This window comes from Larus michahellis, chromosome 3, assembly GCF_964199755.1.
Source record: "Larus michahellis chromosome 3, bLarMic1.1, whole genome shotgun sequence".
Taxonomy (NCBI): Eukaryota; Metazoa; Chordata; class Aves; order Charadriiformes; family Laridae; genus Larus; species Larus michahellis.
Window position 1 is genome coordinate 39,314,857 of NC_133898.1, and position 20,867 is coordinate 39,335,723.

Below are 20,867 nucleotides of genomic sequence, written 5' to 3' on the forward strand. Positions count from 1 at the left end.
CACAGCCCTTGCTATCCTGGGCTGCCGGAGGAGACGTGGTGCCACAGAGGGTCCATGGGAGGTCCTCCCTGGTAGGGTATGAAGGTGGGGGGAAGCTGGCTGCTCCTCGGCATGTGGCACCCAGATGCACAGTGGCCACTGCCAGAAGTGGGAGGGAGTCAGGCTCCCCAGGCATGTCCCGGCACTGGGGACTGTTTACAGCCTGTTTGCTATGGAAAAGCTGACAAGAGAGATCATCTCGGGGAAGCGAGAGCTCAGCAGCCCAGTGAGCATGCCGGCGAGGGGGTCCCCCTGATGCTGGGTCCCAGTATCTCCTGGTATCCTGGATGTGCCCCCACACCCACCCTGCAGCCCGGCATTACCTATCTTGGGGCCCGTCTCTTGCTGTCATCTTATGCAGCAAGTGTCAGCGCAGGTCACAACAAGTCTCGTGGCTGCTCTCCGTCTGAAAAACAAACAGGATTTTATGGGGGAGTGAGGGACGCAGGCCAGGCAGGGACAGTGCTGGTTTTATCCCCCCGGCCATGCCGCCGGCTAAGAGCCAAAGAGAGACAGCAAATGGTGAGAGCACAGTGCAGCAGCTTTGGAAACCTGCGGCTCGGAGTCCTTCAGCCGAGGGGCTGTGACACACGGCCTTATTGGACCGGCTGAGGGACAGCACGCCTTCCCTCCGAAAGGGAAATCGCTTTCCTGAGACGCCCAGGCTGCTGGGCACCGGCTGCCCGGCTGCTCCACAGCAGGCTCTTAAGGGATTTGTGAGCCTGCAGCTCCCTGTGTCCCCAATCCTGGGGCTGTGAGCGAAGCATATCCGCAGCGGGCTGCGTCCGTCCCCCCCGCCCTCCCCACCTCCCTCCAACGCACGGGGCACGGCGGCACAAAAAACACATATAATTCAGCAGCTTCTCCGGCCAGAACTACAAAAAAAAAAAAACCTCCCCGTTTCTGATTCCCGCTTCTCTGGGGCTCTGGCAGCCCTGTCCTGGGTCACCTTGGAAAGCCAAGGACGTCCCTGGCACTGCTGTCCCCTCCCGGCTGCCCACTGCTTCTTTTCCCCCATCACCACCTGCCCGTGTGCCCTGGCGTTGCTCTCCCCGAAGACAACCCCAGAGACGCAGCCCCAGGACCCCTGAGAAGCGACATTCCCTCCCCGGCGTGTGTGTCGCCGTCCCCCCCCCCCGACACTTCTCCGGGGACAGAAGGGGATTAGCCGCCCCGCAAAAGCCGCAGGCCTGCCTTGTCCTTTTCCAGTCCGGGCGTCGCAGCATGGGATGCTCCGGCACCTCTCCCAGGGCTTCATCTGCAGCGGGGCTCCCGGCGCTGAGCCCCCGGCCCCCCCGGGGCATGCCACCCCCCCACCCCCCCCCCGACCCGAGCCGAGCGCACCGCCGCCGGCTTTACAGCATCCCCGCCCGCAGCCGGGCAGGTCGGGCGTGGGAGGGAGGAAGGAGGCAAGGCTGGGAGCAGCATGCTGGGATCTGTAGTCCCTGCCAGCCCCGGCTGTGCCTTAAAGGCGGCGGAGCCCCGTCCCTTGTCGCAGGTGCCCTGCGTGGGTTTTTTTCCGGGCACCGCTCGCCTCCCGCTCACCCCCGGCGCGGTCCCGCAGGTCGGGGAGCCTATAGCTACGATGGAGCCCAGACATAGCCGGCAGGATGCGGAGAGGGATTTTGGCTGCTTGGAAAAGGCAGAGCAGGCTGACAGGTACGTCTGCGTGGGACCCAGAGCCCCACCAACCCGGCAGGTGCCACCATGTTGATGCTGTGGGAGCCGTCTGCAGCGCAGCTCCCCAGCCTTCCCACGCAGACAGCTCAGGGCATGACAGCTCCTGCTTTGCCCTTGCGAGCCACCCGGGCTTCCAGAGAAAAGATCCCAAAATCCCCTCCCGGCAGCCTGCCAGCCCCTCTGTGAGCAGCAGACGCCCCGAGCCCTGACTCGGAATTAGCAGGGGGATCTGCAAGCACGACTGCCACCCCCTCACCCACAGAAACCCTGCCGGGGACACTGCTTGTCCCCAAGCAAACAGATCTCACCCCCAAACAGGCAGGATAACCCCAGCTCCCCCTTGCCAAGCCAAGCCCCCGCTCCCTCTCCCAGCCCTCCACCAGGTCACATCACTGTCCCAAGAAACAGGGGCAGGGAACGATCCCACAGACATACCTGGGGAGGACAGAGCCAGGGAAAGCCCTGTTGTTCGCTGTATTTGAAGGTGGCCTGTCCCCCCGCTTCCGCACCCCCCTGCTCCTGGGGGTGAGCGTCAGGCCCCGGCTCAGGTCACGGGGGCTGGGGCCATGTGGGTCTAGTGGCATCCGCGGAGGAGGAGGAGGAGAGGTGTCGGATACCAGAGCTGGCACAGGGCCCGGGGCCCGCTGCCCAGGCGCCCATCCGCAGTGCCCCGGGAAGGGAGGAAGGGAAGGGTGTCGTGGAGGAGGTGGCAGGAGGCAGGGGCGGCAGGGGTGATCGGGAATCAGGGGTTGCCGGGGCAGGGCACTAGGTGCTGCTCCGCCACGCTGTTTTCCCAGCTGCCTCCTGCTTCTGTCCAGAGAGCACCCGCATCCCTGCGCCAGGAACCCGTCCTCCTTGGCAGGCGCTGCCCGGCTGCCCAGCCGCAGCCTCCTGCCTGCTCTGTTTGTTTTCTGTCTCACTTCGCAAAGTGCCTCCTAATTTTTTCTACAAAGAGCCGGTGCCTGCCAAGGGGCGCACGGGTCAGCACTCATTACATCGGGAAACGCGTCCAGCCACCGTCTCTTACAAACAACCCTACAACCAACAGAAAAGGTCACATGAACCAACACCAGCAGCAGGTGGCAACCCTGCTCCGGGTCCCGGTGAGAGCAGACAGGGGGACAGAGGCCACCCTTCACCTCCCAGAGGAGTCTCCTGATGTTTACCCCAGCCACCAGCTCTGTGGTCGCACAGCCTGGGGGACAGGGGAGAGGAGGAGCGATGCGGAACCTTGGCGTAAGGACATCCATTTTGTTCCTGGGCGTAGGGCGGTCCGTCTCATCCCTTCAGAAGCAATGTGTAAGCGGAAGGAGCAAGATAACAAGGAGTGGTCTTAAACCACAGGCTAGTGCCTCTGAGCAGGTACAAACAAGAGGTGACACAATTTTAATTGCCCATTCACACCGCACAAAGGCCTTGACAGAAGTTAAGTGACACGTGCGGTATTGGGGCACACACAGTCCCACTGCCAGCCAAGCTCCGGCCAGGAGCCCACAGCAGGGCCAGCCATCACCAAAACCTCCTAACTTCTGCAGAAAAACGTGCACCGCAGGACAGCCATGCCTGCAGGCAGCCATTTGTCACCGGGCTTTGGAGATTTCCCTACCCCTTCCTTCCCACACATCACCTTTTCTCCTGCTTCTGCTGCCTTCACCAAAGGCGAGCACAGTGCACGCTTGGCTTTCCACTCAAGAGCAATACCACGGTGCTGGGCAGGGATGCTATGGGTTTACACGCAGAAACACCAGCTCTTTAAAGAAAAGTCCTTTCTGCCACACCAAGCATAGCACCGTCCTTGCAGTCCCTAGACAAGGGGTTGCCGTCAGGCCCGATGGCGAGCACCCCGTGTCCTCCTGCCGCCACGTGTAGGGGATCACTTTGCAGGGATAAGGTCAACACTTCCTCCGAGCACGGCCAAAATGGGGATGGGCCAGATGTCTCCCCAGGCTTCACCCCATCCCCTACATCCGCTCACCCCCCTGGGTGACACCAGAGCCCTCCCAGCAGGAAGGGCTGATCGAGGGGCCCATCAAGGTTTACCTACAGACAGGGAACGAGCCCAGCACAGGTGTGCAAGTCACGTGAAGCCCTGGTGGCTGTGACCCAGCTGGAGGATGGGAAATACTCCGAGACCGTCTTGTTTCATGAGATTTCATGTGCGTGTCTGAACTCTATCCATGTCATTCACGGGTCCTCCTACCTTGTGCCGGGGTCCAGGGAACCAGCCTGCCGGGCAGCGTCCTGCCTGCTTCCACCTTCAGCTATCAGCTGCGGGGACACGTGCTTGTATTTCACAAGACATATGAGTGTGCGTGATTGTGTACCATCACCACAGCGCTGTGACGAACATAAGCCCTCCCAAATTAAGGGCAGGTACCCTGGGTCAAATTAGAGGCTGCTCTGGCTCAAAAGCTTGTCTCCATCAGAGGGCAAAAGCAGATGCCAAGAAAGGGTAAGAGCGGCACAGGCTAACTCCCTGACTGCTCCCCCAGCCCCCGAGCTGGGAGGGATACGCTGTTCATATGTTTTGTAGCCCACAGCAGGTTTCACTTCTGTGAAATCCCTGCTTCCCCCTCTAACTTGGGAGCCTCTGCGCAAGGGCAGCATCTCTCCCCGCGTGCAAGGCCTCGGCCAGGGCTCCCTCGCCATCAAAGGGTGGATGAACATCGGAGTGGCTTCTCCACGCCAGCCACGGCTTTACAGGCCTGGATCGTATCCACCCTACAGCACGTTTTCCAAACAGAGAAATTCTAGCTCACTTAGTCATCCAGGCACAGCTCCACGCCTTCGGTCTTCCTTATTGCTTTCCTCCCAGCCTTCCCTGGCTCCCCTTGACCCTTCCAGAAATGCTGGGGCTGGGGGCACAGAGGGACCGCGAGGTGATGAGACACCAATTTGAAGAGCTGCAAAAGGCTTTCCTGCTTTGTTTCTGCTTTGTCACTCACAAAGATGATTGGATGACTTTTACATGCACGAAATAACCGAAATAGCCCCAGGCCTTGCTGCGAGTGGCCAGCTCAGCATGTAATCTTGTTTGCAGATTTGGGGCTTCCCTGCCCACCATCTATCCCTCGATTTTTATGTAAACTGAATTTCATCTGCCTAACACCCGGTGTTGTAATGGTCTTCTGTACTCTTCCTAGCTGGCACTTGTCCCTATAAACCTGAGTAATCCAATCGCCTCAGCAAGCCCTGTCATCTCATTGCTCATTCCCTATTCCAGGTTGCTCACAAACATGTTGAAAAAACATGGGACCCAACACAGCGATCTCTTTCCACCACGAAAACTGACCGCTGACTCCTACACCCTCCTTCCTGTTTTTGTACCAATTATGGAGCCACGCAAGGACCTTCCCTCTTGACCAGCCAGTTCCCTTAAAAACTGGGCTGAAAGCCCCAGTTGAATGTTTTTTTGGAAAGGAGGCACAGGTGTCCCAAGCCCAGCGTCCCTCTGAAACGCTGCCCCAGCTCAGGGGCCTCCCCCGCTGCCCACGGACCCTGTCCCTGTGCAGGCGCCTGGGCGGCACACCAGATTCACCGGTCAGCTTTTCCCTGAAGTTCTCTACAGCCCTTCTTAGAAACCAACGTCACGTCTCTCCCCCCTCCCAGTCCCCGGGGGCCGGGGCAGTTGTGAATGAATGACTAGAGGCCACATGTGACAGCCAGACGGTTCACCCTCCCTTTTCTTCTGGTGAACATCGCCTTGCCCTAGCGACTTGCTGCTGCCTAGCTTTGCTTTCTAACCTTTCCTCTGCAGATGCCCTGGGGAGCCTCACAGCAGATGGTGGAAGAAACTGCTCAGGTTCTTCTGGAGTGGACAGAGAGGCAAAATCTTCACCTGGCTTTTCTGCTATGGCCTCTTTCCTCTGATCCCCCGTCCCCCCAACGGACTGCAGCAGGCTTCCTACTCCTGATGTGCTTTGCAAGCAGTTCCCATCAGAGAGCTGATAGCACTTCCTATTATTCTTGTTCTTCTTTCCGTGCCCTACCTCTCTGCAAACAGGCTTTGCTGCACCATTTGCTCCCCCCGTCTGCTCATTCCTGCGTCCTGAGGAGGGAGCTGGGCGAGAGAGCGGGATGGGGGCAATTCTGCCCCCCTCCTTGCCTCGCTGTGTGTGGACGAACCCCTCTGCACCCCAATGGCCTGGGCTGGTGGAAAAAACCTGCAAGGCAGTCTGTGCAGCAGGGTCCCTGGGCAACATTTCTGACCTGCTTCACCTTGCTCCCTCCATGGGCAAAAGGAGAGGCAGCTCTAGACCCTCTCTGCCTTCAGGCTTGTGGCACTCGCAGCCACCACGCAAACTCCTTAGCAGGAGCTATGGAGGCTGTCCCCACTCCCACCACCCATCGCCGGCTGTTATCTCGGCTGCCGGGTGGCGCGGGGGGAGCGTTCAGCCCCGCGGTGTGTTTTGAACTGCACACACCAGCCAACTGCAAAGTCCCTTATCTGGAGAGTTCACGGAGCCCCGAGAGGCTCCTCAGGGGCCCTCAGCCCCGGCAGGTAAAGCAACCCAGCTGGGCAGCAGATTCCCCAGGGCCCGGTGGGACTCCAGCGCTGTCCCTGAAGGGCTTCCCACCAGGGAGAAGGGAGCAGGCAGTGATGGGGCAGAGCCAGCCATACAACTCCCCTAGGCAATGCGGCTGGGACTCTTCCACCCATCACCCAGTCCCCACTGGGGCTGCTGAGTGGGTTCCCAGCCGTGACATATGGCTGGCCGAATGCCAACAAGGGGGCCCTAGCGATGGCAGACCCACGATGAATGCACACACCTCTCTCCTCAGCACACGGCAAGCGCCCAAGCCTGGGCACGCTTGGTCCCTGGCCAGAGAAAACCTCTCCAGGCACCCAGGCAAGACCCCAGAGCAGAGATGGGTGCCACCAAACGCTGCACCACCCAGCCGGGTCATTGCCTGTGATGGGGGGACATTTTAATGTCACAGGAAGAAGCTTACCAGCTTGGTTGGTCCCAGATCCTCGCTCCTGGTCACTTCAGGCCACAGGACTGCGGGGACGGCACAGCCTTGGGAGAGGCAGGAAAAGCCGCGCAGATATCGGAGCAGTCACCTGCTCCAAGGCTAATGGTTTGGAGGTGCAGGAAGCGATACAGTGCCCCGGGGGGGGCAGGATTTAAGGGGGGGTACGTCATTTCTGAGGAGGCGTCAGAGGAGGAGAGATAAGCTGCTCTTGGGAGCCTGTTTGGAGAGACAGGATTCATAGGGGCTCTTCCGAGGAGCTGGTTTCCCTGATGGCACCTGCTCAGGCCGCTGTCCCCAAGGGAAAAGACCATCCCCTTCAAGGCACAACCCTAACCTGCTTCTCGGCAGGAGGCGGAAGAAAGCATGTTTTTCCAGGGCTAGATTTGGCTTACATTTGTTGGAAATTTAGAAAAATAAAGATCCTTTCTCCCAAGGGCGGAGAGAGGGATTTGCTCAAGGCTCCACTCAACGCAGCTGCAGAAACCTCCAAAAACAGGCAGAAACCACCTGCAGGACCTGGATGGTGCCTGGGGCTGCCTGGGGTGGGGGCGGAGGGTGGGAAAGTGAAATGACCCACTATGGGCAGGCACAGAGGCTCACACCAAGCTCACACCACCCAGCCATGGCTTCGAGATACCTCGCCCCAGATCTTCATCCTCACCTGGCATCCTCTGCAGCCAGCAGCCCCCCGGCAGCCCACGTCTGCAGGTCTGGTCCAAGCCCCCTCAGGGGTGCCGGCGTGGCCGGTGGAGGTTCTGCCTGGCTCTGCCTGGGACCGCGGGGAGGCGGGTGCTGCGGGAAGGGGTGCTCCCCTAGCGTCAGCCGGGGTACCGCGGCGGGAAGAGGCACAATGGGAGGAAGCCACATTTCCGCTTCCCAATGGAGAAAATCCTACAGGACCCCTGGGGAGAGCAACCGGACACCATTAATGTAAAAATCAGCAGTGGCCAGAGGCAGCCCTGAGTCAGGAGCAGGTCTTCCTCGCACGGATGAGCCTGGCACTTGGTGCACTGGTGGCACAGGCCACCAGATACCAGGACAGCCATACACTGATGACAGAGGCAATCCCAACCATGCCACAGCACAAGGCACAGTGCTGGCTCCTGCCTGCCCACAGCCTGGCTCTCCTGCAGGCAGGTGACACTCCTCATCTCCACCCAGCTGGGTGGGAAGAGGGGTGCTACCTGCCAGGCTGGGGCAGTGCTCAGGTAAGAACCCCTAGGGCATGGCTGCCAGATGCATCTCTTCTGCTTTAGCAGCTTCCCCCCCAGTCACGCTCGGGCTTGCTCAAGAGGAATCCCCATCTGTACAGATGTACAGATGATATCTGGGCCAGCCACACCTTGGGCACCAGCAACAGCACGTTGGAGGGATGGGCTGAGCCTACTGGACCATGTCCCCATTTCCCCCTCATGTCTGCAGCTGAAAGGAATGAAGGCGAGCTCCGTAAAGAGGAAGAACACAGCAAAACAAGAGGAGACCAAAACAGGCTGTGGCTGATGAGTCTGAAGATAAGGACTCAACGAATGCATGGGAAGAAACCAAGGCAGGCCAGACTGGGAGAGAGTCCCACAGACAAGGAATGAAGGAGAGGGGCAAGATGAGTTTCTCCATAGCCTGCCATACCTACTAGCAACACGTGGCTACTCCGAGGTCACCACTCAGGGAGCAATAATGGGGGGAAGAGCAGGACAGCAGAAGGCCACCTGCCATTGGTGGCCACCAGGGTGCTGGGATGGAGAGGGGAGAGGATTCCTCCTTCATTGCTTCATGTTCCTGGCCCTAGAACTGAGCTTAGAGCTGGCAGACCCAGGAAGGAGTAAGGCCAGGAACAACACAAGGGAGCTGAGCAAGGAGCAACCTGCAGCGAGGGGCTGGGAGAGAAGGATGGGGATGGCTTACGCTGCAGCCAGGAGGTTCTCAGAACAGCCCTGCAGTGAGGGGGAAGGCATGGGGGGCTATGAAATCATTGGAAAGTTCAAAAACCTCTCTAAATCCTTCCGCAAGCTATGCACGAGGTCTCCATTATGCATGGAGCCCCTGGCGGAGGAGGCTTGGAGGGCTCAGCTCAACCGCAAACACACTCTCCCACCCCAAATGGCACTGTGCACTTTATGAGGGCTCCTCTCCCCCAGAAGAGCCCAGGACTTGCTCGCTCGACCCCCAAAGCACAATTGCTTCTGTAACAAAACCCTGTGCGGGCCAGTCCAGCCGCAGAGGTGCCCAGGAGAGGAAGGGCAGGAGAAGCCAGCCTGCCCACAGCAGCCCTCTGCCCACTGCCGCCCAGCCACCTTCCACACCCCAGGGCACGTTCTCCTCCTAGGGGAGAGGCCTCGTCCTCCCAGCTGTGGCTCCTTCCCATAAGGAGCACGTGCCGGACGGAAACGTGCAGTGCTGGCAGCAGGCAGGACCCCCAGCTGCTGAACCACATGCCCCTGGGCCATGCTGCTCCCGAGCCCCCCCGAGCAGGTGGGAGAGCACCCCCGGGGCTGGATGGAGCCGGCCTTGCCCCTGCACCCAGAGGACTCGGCGGAGGGGACACAGCGGGCTGCCAGCCCTGCCCCGGGGGCTGGCACAGGGGCAGAGCTCATTTTGTCCCTTCCCAGCAATTTTTCAGATGTTGGTCCAGGCTGCACAGCTGCTTCCACTTTAGTCCGGGGGGGTGAAGGAGTGGAGCCAGAAACAGAACAACACAATCTTCCCCTGGCGGCACCATCTCCCCAGCTCCCCAGATTTGGCGGGGTAATTCCTCCCTGCTGACCAGCAGCCTCCCCCCGGGCCAAAGCAGGGATGGACACGCAGGGGCCAACCACCACCAGGCCTGTGGCAGGTTGAGGTTGGCTCCGTCCTCCGCATGTCAGCTGTGCCTGGCGTCCAGGACAGAAATACAAGGGCTATTTTGGGTTCCCGCAGACCAAAGCGGCCTTTTGCTTGTAGGCCAGGTCAGGAACAGGGGCCCTGGCTGACCGCTGCTTTCGGCATGAAATGTCCGCAGCCCTACTGGGAAAGGGGATGGCGAGCAGGGAAACAGGTTTTGGCGTCTGCCGTGGTCCTGCACGGTCCCTCTGCCAGCCACCCGTCCTGCCAAGGTCCCGCTCGCTGCTCGGACAGCCGCAGCGTCTCGCAAACCCCGAACTGGCTTCAGCTGCTAAACGCAGCCATCTCACAATGGACAGGGATATGATGGGTCTGTTCCAGGAGATGGGGCACATCTGTCACCCCCTCACCCCTTTTGTCCCAGCCAAGGGGCGCTCCACAATCCCCAGAAACAAAAGGAGGGAGAAGGGATGGATGCCCTAGCTGGACCTGAGTCGGGGGCACTCCAGGAGCCACACACGCCTGCACATTTCCCAGCTGACTTCAAATTAGGCTGAGGAGAAGGAAGATGCTGCCTGCTGAGAGCCGGGCTTGCCACGTCCTCACTCTGCGGAGGCTCCAGAAGAGCCACATGGGCAGCACACAGTCTGAGGAACGAGGAATCAGAAAGCCAAGGTGGCAGCATGCCATCGGCGGCATGGAGCAAGCAAAGGACTTGGAGAAAACACCCAGGGCGGAAACGCCACCTCTGGCACCCTCTTCCCTCCTCCCTGAACAACTCGGCTCTTCCCCAAACGGCCTGGCAGGACTAAGGTCTCACATGTGGAGCCAGAGCAAGGCTTGAGGCGGACACCTCCTTCGGAGGGAATAAGTCAGAGCCCAAACCTCCCGCTCTTGGCACTGGCCTTGGCTAGCCCACGGCAAACAGGAAAACCTCTGTGTGAGTAGGATCAGGCAGGGAGAGCCAACAGGAGGTGGGGAGCTCACCCCCGCGTCTGCCCAAGCCCAGCCAAAACAGACTCTCCTGCACAACCAGCAATAATAAGCCCGGCCACAAGTAGGAAAAGGGCAAGTCACATCCCTTCCAAATCCCATACGGCAGACGCTGCCACATCCGTTGCAACCAGCCACCACCTGGTGTGCCACAGCCATGAGGTCCCGAGCTGCCTGGGACCGTAAGCATCCTTCGGGATGCCTCAGGCAAGCATGGAGACCCCTGCATGGGAGCCCCCAAGCGCTCTGCTCCTGCCAAATTGTTGCTTTGGGAGAGGCTGGCATTGGTTTGCAGGCTCTGCTGGCATCCCAGCCTCCTCCACATTAATTTGGGGAGCAGAGGAGACAAGGGCAGCTCTGAGACTCCCAGCTGGGAGACCCAAGGGTACTGTAGCCTGCGTCAGAGTGGACTGGCCACCCAGCAAGGCGTCCTGCCAGAGCTTGCCAGGGTGCCTGAACACGCTGGGGTGCCAATGCAGTCCCACAGCGATGCAGGCGATAGGGAGCCCTGCTGACCCCTGCTGAAGCAATCCCTGTCTGGCACACCTCGTCCCCCTTGCAACCGCAGGGAAGGAAGGGAGGCACAGCTGGTGGCGGATGATTCGTATTTGTTTACCGGCAGCTGGGGCTATTTACTGCTGTTGGGTTTAGTTTCTGGTTGAAGGCTCCTCTTTCGGAGCCAGCCCAGCCGCAGAGCCCAGGCAGGGCGAGCGCAGGGCCCTGTAGCAGCTCCCTTGACACCCTGCGAGGCATGGCTCCTGCCCCCCATCTCCCCGGCACCCCACTCCCACTGCCTCCAGGGTAACAGCCCCATACGGGAACGTGCCGGCAGATCGATTCCCTGATGTGGTTCACCACACGGTTACACCAGCCTTGTATTGCCACGAGGAGAGGGTGTGAGAATGGGAAGGAGAAGCTGCAGGGGAGGGTGGATGGCTTCTTAATAGCTTGGCTGTGTTGCCGTTGGTCTGCCTTCTCCTGTGGTTAATGGATAATGCTCCCGCTCTCGTCAGGACGGCATGGAGACCTACCCAACGCTGCCGGCCTCAGCCGCAGCCCAACACCTACAAACCCTGATGGGCTGAAAGCACTGTGCTCCCCACACGTACCCCGCAGCAGCAGGCTCCCCGAGGGGACAGAGGTCCCTTCCAGGGCAAATACCATTGTGGAGCTCATCCACAGCACCAAGGGAGGATATCCCAGGCAAAAAAATGGAATTGCCTCCAACTTGGTCCTGAGGCCAGGAAAAGACAAGGCCTGTCGAAGACAGGGCAAGCAGCTCCTTCAACCCTGAGCCCCTGGCCAGGACCAAGAAGGGAGCTGTGCCACACATCCCTCCCACCTCCCCGAGCTGTTCTCCAGGAGCAATCCCCAAGCCTAAAAGGAGGGAGCTCCTCTCATGAGGGTTTCCCACGAGCAAACCTGTAGCAAAACTCAAACAGGGCTGCCTACCCCAAAGCCCTCACCGTCTTTGAGCTCCTCCGGGCGAGCCGGCCCTCGGTTGCAGATGTAAATCATCTCCCTGTCCCTCTGTGGCATCAGTGGGTGGCTGTGCTAGATGTGATGAGGCAGGCAGAGGTGAGGACCACACGCGAAGCCACAGCATGGGCAGCAGCAGGAGAAGACAAGCGGGGTGTCCCGGGCAGGACGCCCCTCTACCCAGCACCCTTGCAGGAGGCTGGGGACATTTCAGTGGCTGTCTGGCGGTGCTGGTACGCATTCACGTTGATGGCTTGTCCTCGGTACAGCGAGGCTGATGACCCAGTCCTGCTGCCGTCGCTCAGCCTCGGTATGTGGCCAGAGCGGGCTGTTCACTGGGCAGGAGGCTGGCTGCATGACCCTCTGCTTCTGCCACTGCTCCCGACCCAGCTGCATCCCTCCCAGCCTTGCTCTTCTCCACCTCCAGCCCCTGCCTGCCTCCTCCCTTCGGCTCGCTCCATGAATTTCCAGCTGGAAATTTCACAGTGAGGTGCTTTCCCATCAGACAAGTCCTAAAGGACATGAACTAAAGCAAATCCCACTGGCAGTGATGTGGTGGGAAGAAAGCAAGAAGGCCCTGCGGAAATCTGCCTGATTTCCTGCTGCCGCCTTCTGCGTGAGCCGGGAGGCAGGCAAGAGGTCTCTGCTCCCCTTTGGCCTCAAAAAAAGCCAGTCTCCTGGAGATGAAGCCTGACTGTGCTCACTCATGGCTTAACTAAGAGGCTGAAAGACAGCACTGCACCCAGAATGCCAGGCTCACCGATTTGTGTCACGGATGGTGCATGACAGCCCCATATATCCAGTGCTTTGAGCCTCCCCTTTCTCGGGGATCGGTGAGACCAGGGAAAAGCCTGCTGCAAGCCAGAGCAGGACCAAAATGTCACACCAATGATGTTCTTCACACCACCAGCATCAGCAACGAAGTTACAAAGTGCTAGTGCTATCCCTACGCAACAGCTTCCCTTGTCCCATGGGAGCAACAACCCTCGTACACGTTCCTGACGCAGCACCACGGCTCCTCTCCCACATGGGGACCCCTGAGCCCATGTAAAACCAATCCCCCTACCAGGTCTGGGGGGTCTGGAGCGGGAGATGGGGCGCAGTGCTGCACTGCAATCTCAGCTGGGGGCAGTGGGGTCCCTCTGGGCCATACATCCTGATATAACCAAACCCACCCAGGGTCTACCCCCTGCTCCGCATGCTTCTTTCCCCATTCCGCATCCCCATCTTGCATGCTCTTAACCTAGAAAGCACTTGGTCTTTATCGCACTGCTTAATCAAACCCTAATAGCTGTGTGGCTGTTAAAACCCTGACTCCTGCCCATCTGCAAACGCCTGTAGCTCACTCTGCACAGTGCACCTGAGCTTGCTGGCAGCTGAGTACAAGTTAGCATGGAGACGCGACCCCGAGAGCTCGTGGTCCTGCAGCCCCAGGGCAAAGCTGGGTGCTGGGAGACTCAGGAAGGCACAGGGAAGCGAGTGGAGTTGGCACTGTGGGGTTGGTACTGAGCTGGCGAGGACCGCAAGCAAACAGCATTCTGCTGATAAGAGCGGGTGTTGCAGCTTCCTTAACACTTGTCAAGGACCAGGATATTATGCTGGACGAAAACAACTAAGATCTACGTGTGTCCCAGAGAAAGCACTGGAGGCTGCCTGCTGGCTTCCCAAAGCCGATGGCCAGCATCTTCCCATCAGGACAAGGCAGGCAGGTGCTCCTGGACTCCCTCTGGTCCGACGGGCCAGTCCCCAGCCCTGACTCTGACAGGGGAGCTGGGAATGGAGCCAGGCAGAACGAGGAAGGTGTAACACAGGAGTACATGAATGGGTGCCTTGTCTTCTGTGCCCTGGCTTCCCCCCAGACCACAACAAGGAGGGACACAGGTCAGGCCAGGTCAAGAACAAGGCCCATGGTTCATCTTCAAAGAGGAAGAGGCTCATTAATACCTCCCAGCCCAAGATAATGAGAGCAGGGATGCCATGATGGGGAAATGATGCCAGCAGTTAACTACGCAGCTTAGGGAGGAAGGGAGAATAGGGACAACTGCAGGATGGAGGTGCCACGTTGCCCTGTGTGCTGGCGCTACATTTGCTGGTTCAGGCTGGAGCGAACTTCTTCATCCTCTTCACTCCAGGTACCTGGTACAGCGTAGGCCCTCGCCTCTCATTTGTGCTAGCTGGGGGGGAACAGCCACTCTGCAAACCGTCTTCTGGGGCCTATGTTACAGCCCTCGGTGCCATATGGAAAGTGTCCCTGCTCCGTGAAGACCTATTCAGTGAGCCAAGAGCAAGCCTACCTGTCTTTTCCAGAAGGAAAAGGCAACGGTGGGAGCAGGAGTGCTCCAGAGGGCACACATGCGGCGTCAGCACTGCACTGGCACTGTATCAACGATCCACGCTCAGACAACCAGTGAATCTGAGAGAAAAGCATCCCTGCCTAGTCACGTCCGGAGAGAGCTTTGTAGTGAAGGCAAGCCCGAGGGAGCCCGAGGCTGTCCAGCAGCTCACAGGGGCTGGTGAGCGGAAACGATGCCGCCAAGCCGGGATGCGGTGCAGGAGGGGAGTGGGATTTCCCGTGTCGGCATTCATAGAAGTCCCTCAATTGTGTCGGCTCGCAACAGGCAACTGAGGGGCCATTGGGCTGCTTCCTGCTTCGGAGCAGCCGGGAAGCGCATCCAGCTGTGGCCAACAGCTGCACAAATTCCTCCTGCAGCCCCTAGCCCTGGGGAATCTACTGGGCTCAAGGATACAGGCTCACTTGTCTGCGATCCCACAGCCCCAGGGCTTGGCTGCTACTGCCTTCCCACACAGCCCGCAGCTCCACAGCCCGTTCCCAAGAGGCAGATGGGAGCGCTGGTGAGTATAGGCAGAGACTGTGTTGGTCTGGCAGTATTAGCACCTAGCAGGGGTGTGAAGCTCAGATTTAACTAGAGGCTCAGAATTAACTACAGGGGTGGGGATGACAGCACAAAAGGGCTCCACAGGAGCTCTCCGCACTCCTACCTGGACCGGGCTCTCCCTTAACGCAGCTGGTTTGCTCAGGAATGGAAAGAAACACTTACTGAAATCTTCCACTGCATCCCACAGCCAGCTCGGAGCATTTTCTTGAGCAGGACCTGGAGCAACCCCGGCCCAGCAGCTTTGCTGCCAGCCAAGGGGGCTCTGCCCCGCTGCTTGCACAGCGGCACATGGCGCCCAGCCCATGTGCCTTCCAGCCCCTTCCCCACAACGTGCACCCGGCTGCGACACCCAGCAGCCCCTGTCATGCACACACACACACACACACCCCAGTGATGGGTAGAGATGCACATCCCTCCGGACGGAGGACCGCTGCACAAACCCCTCGGTGAAGTCCTGCATCCCAGGCATCAGAGAGAGCATCAGCCCGCTTCGCATCCCCCAAAAAAGCCCAGGCTGGCTGCTCTGCTTTCGCATCCCCCCCCAAAACCACGTGCTCTTCCCCCGGCAATAACTACGAAAGGGGATTTGGAGTGGCCCTGAGAGGCAGCGAGGAAGAAACCACCCACCCCACACACACATACGCACACCCCCACCCAAAAAAGCGGCACTCTACGCATCACCCCACACAGGCATCCCAGCCGCGACCCACACGCCGCCTCCCCGCCACGCTGCGGGGCCAGATCCTGAGCTTGCATCCCCCCCCGGCTCCCTCCGAGGCTCCTAGCAGCGTTTCAAAGCTGCCGGGTGCGTGGGGAACCCACGCACCCGGCAGCTTTGAAACGCTGCTAGGAGCCTCGGAGGGAGCCGGGGGGGGGGGGGAGGTGGGTGGGGGGTGTTTCAAGCCCAACGACTTTGAGCCAATACCTTAAATACGGTCGCCCACCGCTGTCCCCCCCCGGGCTCCTTGCCGGCTCCGGCGCTTTCTGTCCCCGATGCGGATGGGAAGCCACCTCCTCCCTCCCCGCTTCGCAAGCTCCTCCTCGTTTTTTTGCCGCCTTCAGCGCCACGCGGTTCCCGTGGGTTGCCGGGGGGGGGGGGGGGGAGGGGGGGGGAAGGAAACCCCCACGGGGAAGCTCCCCCCTTTTTTTTCTTTTTCCCGGGTGGGGAGGAAGAGAACGGGGAAGATGCTCCGCTACCCACCGCAAGGGCGAACCCACCTGCGCCGCTCGCTTTCCACGCCGCGCCGCGCCGCTGACTGGTGCCGGCCCTTCCCTCCTCTGGGCTTGCCCGCCCCTGGCTCCCCCCACTTTCCGCCCACCCCCCCGCCCCGCATCCCCAAGCCGCGCAGCCGGCGGGGAAACCCCTGGCCCTCCCGAGCCCGGGGTTTTTAGCAAAGCACAGCCTTGGTGGAAGGCGAGCAAAGTACCCCCCCTTTATGTTCCCGGGCTGCACTCAGCTCCGAGTCCCTATTAATACCCATATATTAGTAAGTAGCTCTAAAGGGAGTTATACATTATATTATGGCTCTACATGGAGCACGAGCTGGGATCTGGGATCGTTTTGCTAGGTCCATCGCTTGTCCCCAGTGCCACATCCTAATCTGGACAAAACCCCTTTCTGCTGGCGGTCACCACTTGACGGGTGCCTCGGAAAATTCTCGGCAGGCAGCGATCGGTTTGGCTTAGAAATTAAAATCGGAAGTTAAAACACCCCGGAATGCCCTGGAAGATTCCCATATCTCTCAGCAAGATGCTCTGTAACGCACATCTCCCTGCAGAATCCAAACACCAAGCTTGTATTTTAAGCCAGACCTGCAAAACATCAACACGTAAGCAAAATATATACTTGTGTTTACATATATATATATACACACACATATATATATATATATCTGTTTACGGAGGGAACTGAGGACAGCTTTTTGCACTGTACATTCATGGTGGTGCTACCCAGGAAGGTGGATGTGCAGACCTCTCTGAAATTTAGCAATTCCCCCTGTATCCAGAGGATATAAATATCGTGTGTAGCCAGTATCCAAAGGGCAGGCGTGGACTCTAAGCTGTTTTTATTTTCAGACTGCTTGCCTCCAGGTTCCTATCTCTCTGGAAAAGATATCTACTCCAGCGTGATAAAAGCCTGTTGTTTTGCTTAACAGTGCCAAGGTGCAGCGGGATTCCGGGGGGGTACTTTGTCCTGCAGCAAAAGGGAGTGAGTGCACCTGAATTCAACCTCAGATCCAGGCGGTTAAACGGTCTGCAGAAACCTTTTTAATATAGCTCAGTGTTTTGAGGTGCTTCTGCCGGCAGCACAGGGCCCTCCTCGCTCCCCCCGTTCACCTACGCCATGCGGCCGCAGGCAGCAGCACCAGGAAGTCCCTGAAGCAGCTTCGACTGCGAAAGCGTTTACTCCGTTAATAAACAGCCTCGGAAAATTCTCGTCAGCGATCGGTTTGGCTTAGAAATTAAAATTGGAAGTTAAAACACCCCCGAATGCCCTGGAAGATTCCCATATCTCTCAGAAAGCTGCTCTGTAACACACATCTCCCTGCAGACGCCAAACACCAAGCTTGTATTTTAAGCCAGACCTGCAAAACATCAACACGTAAGCAAAAAGTCCTCAAAGCCAGGGAAAAAGGCAATGGGGACAGAGGTGAGCCAGCTACCAGTGCTTTCTGAGGCACAATGGGGTGTCACCCTCAGGAAGCTACTCCTTCACTGTCCTGCTCGGTCTCAGCCTCTGCCGCTGGATCTCTCCCTCTGTGCTGGTGGGTAGGTACTTGTTGCTGTTACGAGTTTCTGGGGTCAGCTAGGAGGGTGCACTGAGAACACAAAGTGAGCAGCAGACAACGTCGTCAGATAGTAAGACAGGAGGCTCTTGTCTTAAATGTAAGATTCATATCGGATCAAATTAAATTTAAAAGCTCCCATCTCCAATTAAGCTTCTGCTGCGTCTCCTTGGCAATGACAGATCCAAGCCCCATGCCTGCCTTTCTTCAGTCCACTATCCCTAAGCCTTTCCCATCTGGAAAGCCTTCTTCTGGGTGAGCTACAACAAAGGCAAAATCTCCTCTCCTCTCCTCTCCTCTCCTCTCCTCTCCTCTCCTCTCCTCTCCTCTCCTCTCCTCTCCTCTCCTCTCCTCTCCTCTCCTCTCCTCTCCTCTCCTCTCCTCTCCCTCTCCTCTCCCTCTCCTCTCCTCTCCCTCTCCTCTCCTCCCCTCTCCTCTCCTCTCCTCTCCTCTCCTCTCCTCTCCTCTCCTCTCCTCTCCTCTCCTCTCCTCTCCTCTCCTCTCCTCTCCGCTCCTCTCCTCTCCTCTCCTCAAAAAAGCAGAATAGAAGGGCAAGGTCGCCTGCTTTGAGATGTCTCATATCATCTCCTCTCTAGCTTTGAGACACGCCACACTGTCACCTGTGGAGCCCTAAGAGCCTCCGTGGCCGTCCCCCAGGACATCGATGCCACGGCACCTCAGGTCCTTTGTTTCCCCGCGAGATGTCCACACTTGCTGCTCAGCAGCATGAGCTAAAATTTGAGCATCGCTACAATTTTATTTTTCTACATAAGCTCCAACTTTAGCACAGACTAAAAGCTGTGGGAACCGATCCCCCAGGGACTCCCCAGCACACGGTCCAGACCGGCGGTGCCCAGACAAACTACCACTGTGCTTCCAGACGCCAGGACAAGGCTCTCAGCATCTTTAAGAGCCTCAGACCCTGCTGGGAGGAGAAATGCCACAAAATTTACCTTTGAGTGGATATTCTGGGAAGTCTCCGCTTCAGGACAGGGTGGATGTAGCCACTGCCTCACCCCAGGCTTTCAGCAGCGGGGTGCGTAGCACTTACCACCACCAAAGTACAGTTTAAAATGTTCTCTAATTCACAGCTCTGGTCCTGCCTGCACAGCCGCTCCCGAGCACTGGGATCAACACCTCTCAGTAGAGCCGTATCTCGGTGGAGACACGGGGCTTGAAATCCATTAGCACTGAACAGACGTCGCAGCCACCGGTGACCGCAGGCAGACGGGAGGCCAGCAGGAATACCCGAGGGGAGGCGAGGAGAAAGGCAGCTTCCAGCTCATAAGCACAGCGCGGGCCTCTGGCTGCTTCTCTGCACGCAGACCTGCATGACCACCCACCACCCACTTGCAGGGTGGGCTCTAATGGTGCCTTCCTTCAGGCAAGGAGGAGACCCGGAGCAAGGAAGACACCCGGAGCAAGGAAGACACCGTGGAGTGAGGAAGGCTAAGGCTGGGAGAGAGAGTCCATTAAAATTCAACTCTGGCTGGTGCAAGACAGAAGAAATTTCACTCGTGGGGCTTGTCTCAGGAGAGGCACTTCAGCCCCCTGAGGGCCACGTCCGCCCTCAAGAGCGATGCACGGTCCTTGAGCTGCATGGTGCCAATGCTGGCATGTGGTCTCAGGGGAATGACACCTCCTCCGTGAGGGAAGGTGACAAATCACGCAGCCGGTGACACCTCACTTACTGGCCCGCAAGCACGAGCCCTTGCTGAAGGGCCAAGCTGCCTTGCTTCATCTTGACGGGGCGCGTTGCCTTTGCAGAGCCTTCTGCTCCCAAGTGAGTCTCGTGTTCTCGTCTTCGCCTTTGCGAGTACAATAACAAGCCTCCCAGAAGAAGCAAACAGCTACGGAAACGGTTTCCGCTCCAAACTGGAAACAGCTGGTGCTTTGCCCAGCACTGGTACTGGGCCCAACGCTGTATGACAGAGTACGACACATAGAACTAGGTGTTTCTCCCCTGTGTGATTTAGGCAAGGAGAAAAAGTAGCCTCCAGCGGGGCCCAGGGGCTTGTTGCTCTTCCACCCTCTCCATCCCCGAAGCCGCAGCCTGGTGCCAAAATACGCTGCCGCTGTTGGCAGACTGCTGCGCTCCCCAGAGCAAAGGGAGAAGGCAGAGCCCTGCTTTCCCAGCAGAAGGCAGCCAGCAGAGCCTTGCATGAGGCTGGGAGTCGCACGGACACGCTTCCCAGGACATGCTGGTGGGGCTCATGCTGCCCAGCCCTTCGAGTTTTCTTTCTGAAACCTCAAATTTGCACCGTCACCTGGAGCCCAAATTTGTACTCTCTGCTCAAAACTAGCGCGTAACAGGCAGAACAAACAGGCAAAGCGCTCTCCCTTCACAGACGCTGACTGCCAAACCTTTCACAAAAGCCCTTTTTTTTTTTTTTTTTCTCCCCCTCTTGTAGCAATTCCCTGCTTCAACTACAATGACAAAATCCAAAAGGGGAAAGCAAACAAACAGCTGGTTTGGAAAGCAAGAACAAAAAGGGAGATTTATTCCAAGCTGCGGGTAATGCATCATATGAGCTGAAGGAATATTTTCCGTGCCTCTTGGGCAATATTTGAGTTTTAGGGCCTGAGGAGCCAGGCAGCATTTACAGGCACTTGGTGTCTCCGCAATCCTTTACACTTGGCACCCACATCAAATGGTTTCCTCGAGATATTTGCAAGTGCTTTGCAACTATACATTAATTAACCCGTCAGCTCTCCTCTACAAGGAGATTCCCCTTTCCCTCTGACGTGCCTGTGCTAGGGGCAGGGGAAATTGAGGCACGGTGAGGCCGTCAGCCTGCAGCAGGGCTGAGGTCGGGGAGGGCTGCACGCCATCCGGCTCCCCTTTCCCTCACAAAACCACCCTCCCCTTTGCACGCACGACGCACAGCAACAGCGTTTCCCTCCATCGGGTGCTGCCCACCCCGTCCCAGAGCCCTTGGTGCCACGGAGCAGAGAAACAGAGAGCCAGCGCGCTTAAAGGGCCAAGCAGGCAGGCAGGAATGGGGCTGGGAGTGTGGGGGGGGGGGCAAGCAGATTAGCAGCCGTATCCAATTCTCTGCACGTGTGACAAGGCAGCGGAGCACAGCCGGGCTGGGAAAGGGAGAGAAGGGGCATTCTAATCAGTCACATGAAGGGAAACACAGGAGATGCCGGACCTCTGTCAAGTGCCAGCAGGTTATTAACCTATTAGCCAATGGGG

The 20,867-nt window shown here is 58.4% G+C and overlaps 1 protein-coding gene across 15 annotated transcripts in view; it reads right to left on the minus strand.

The window, feature by feature from the left end:
• Positions 1-20,867, minus strand: part of SLC29A1 (solute carrier family 29 member 1 (Augustine blood group)) — a 35,373-nt gene that overhangs the window by 6,561 nt on the left and 7,945 nt on the right. For 6 of the 15 annotated variants that reach the window (XM_074579754.1, XM_074579748.1, XM_074579751.1 and 3 more), the window contains 2 exons: positions 18,622-19,589; positions 363-445 (listed from right to left, as the gene is read on the minus strand). In XM_074579754.1, coding sequence (XP_074435855.1) covers positions 363-391 — 29 coding nt within the window. In that variant the 5' untranslated portion in view covers positions 392-445; positions 18,622-19,589. Of the gene's footprint in view, positions 1-362; positions 446-1,233; positions 1,418-2,154; positions 2,535-6,672; positions 6,913-15,807; positions 16,179-18,621; positions 19,632-20,867 lie in introns of those variants that run through there. The other 9 variants (XM_074579761.1, XM_074579760.1, XM_074579759.1 and 6 more) reach the window with 7 other exon arrangements.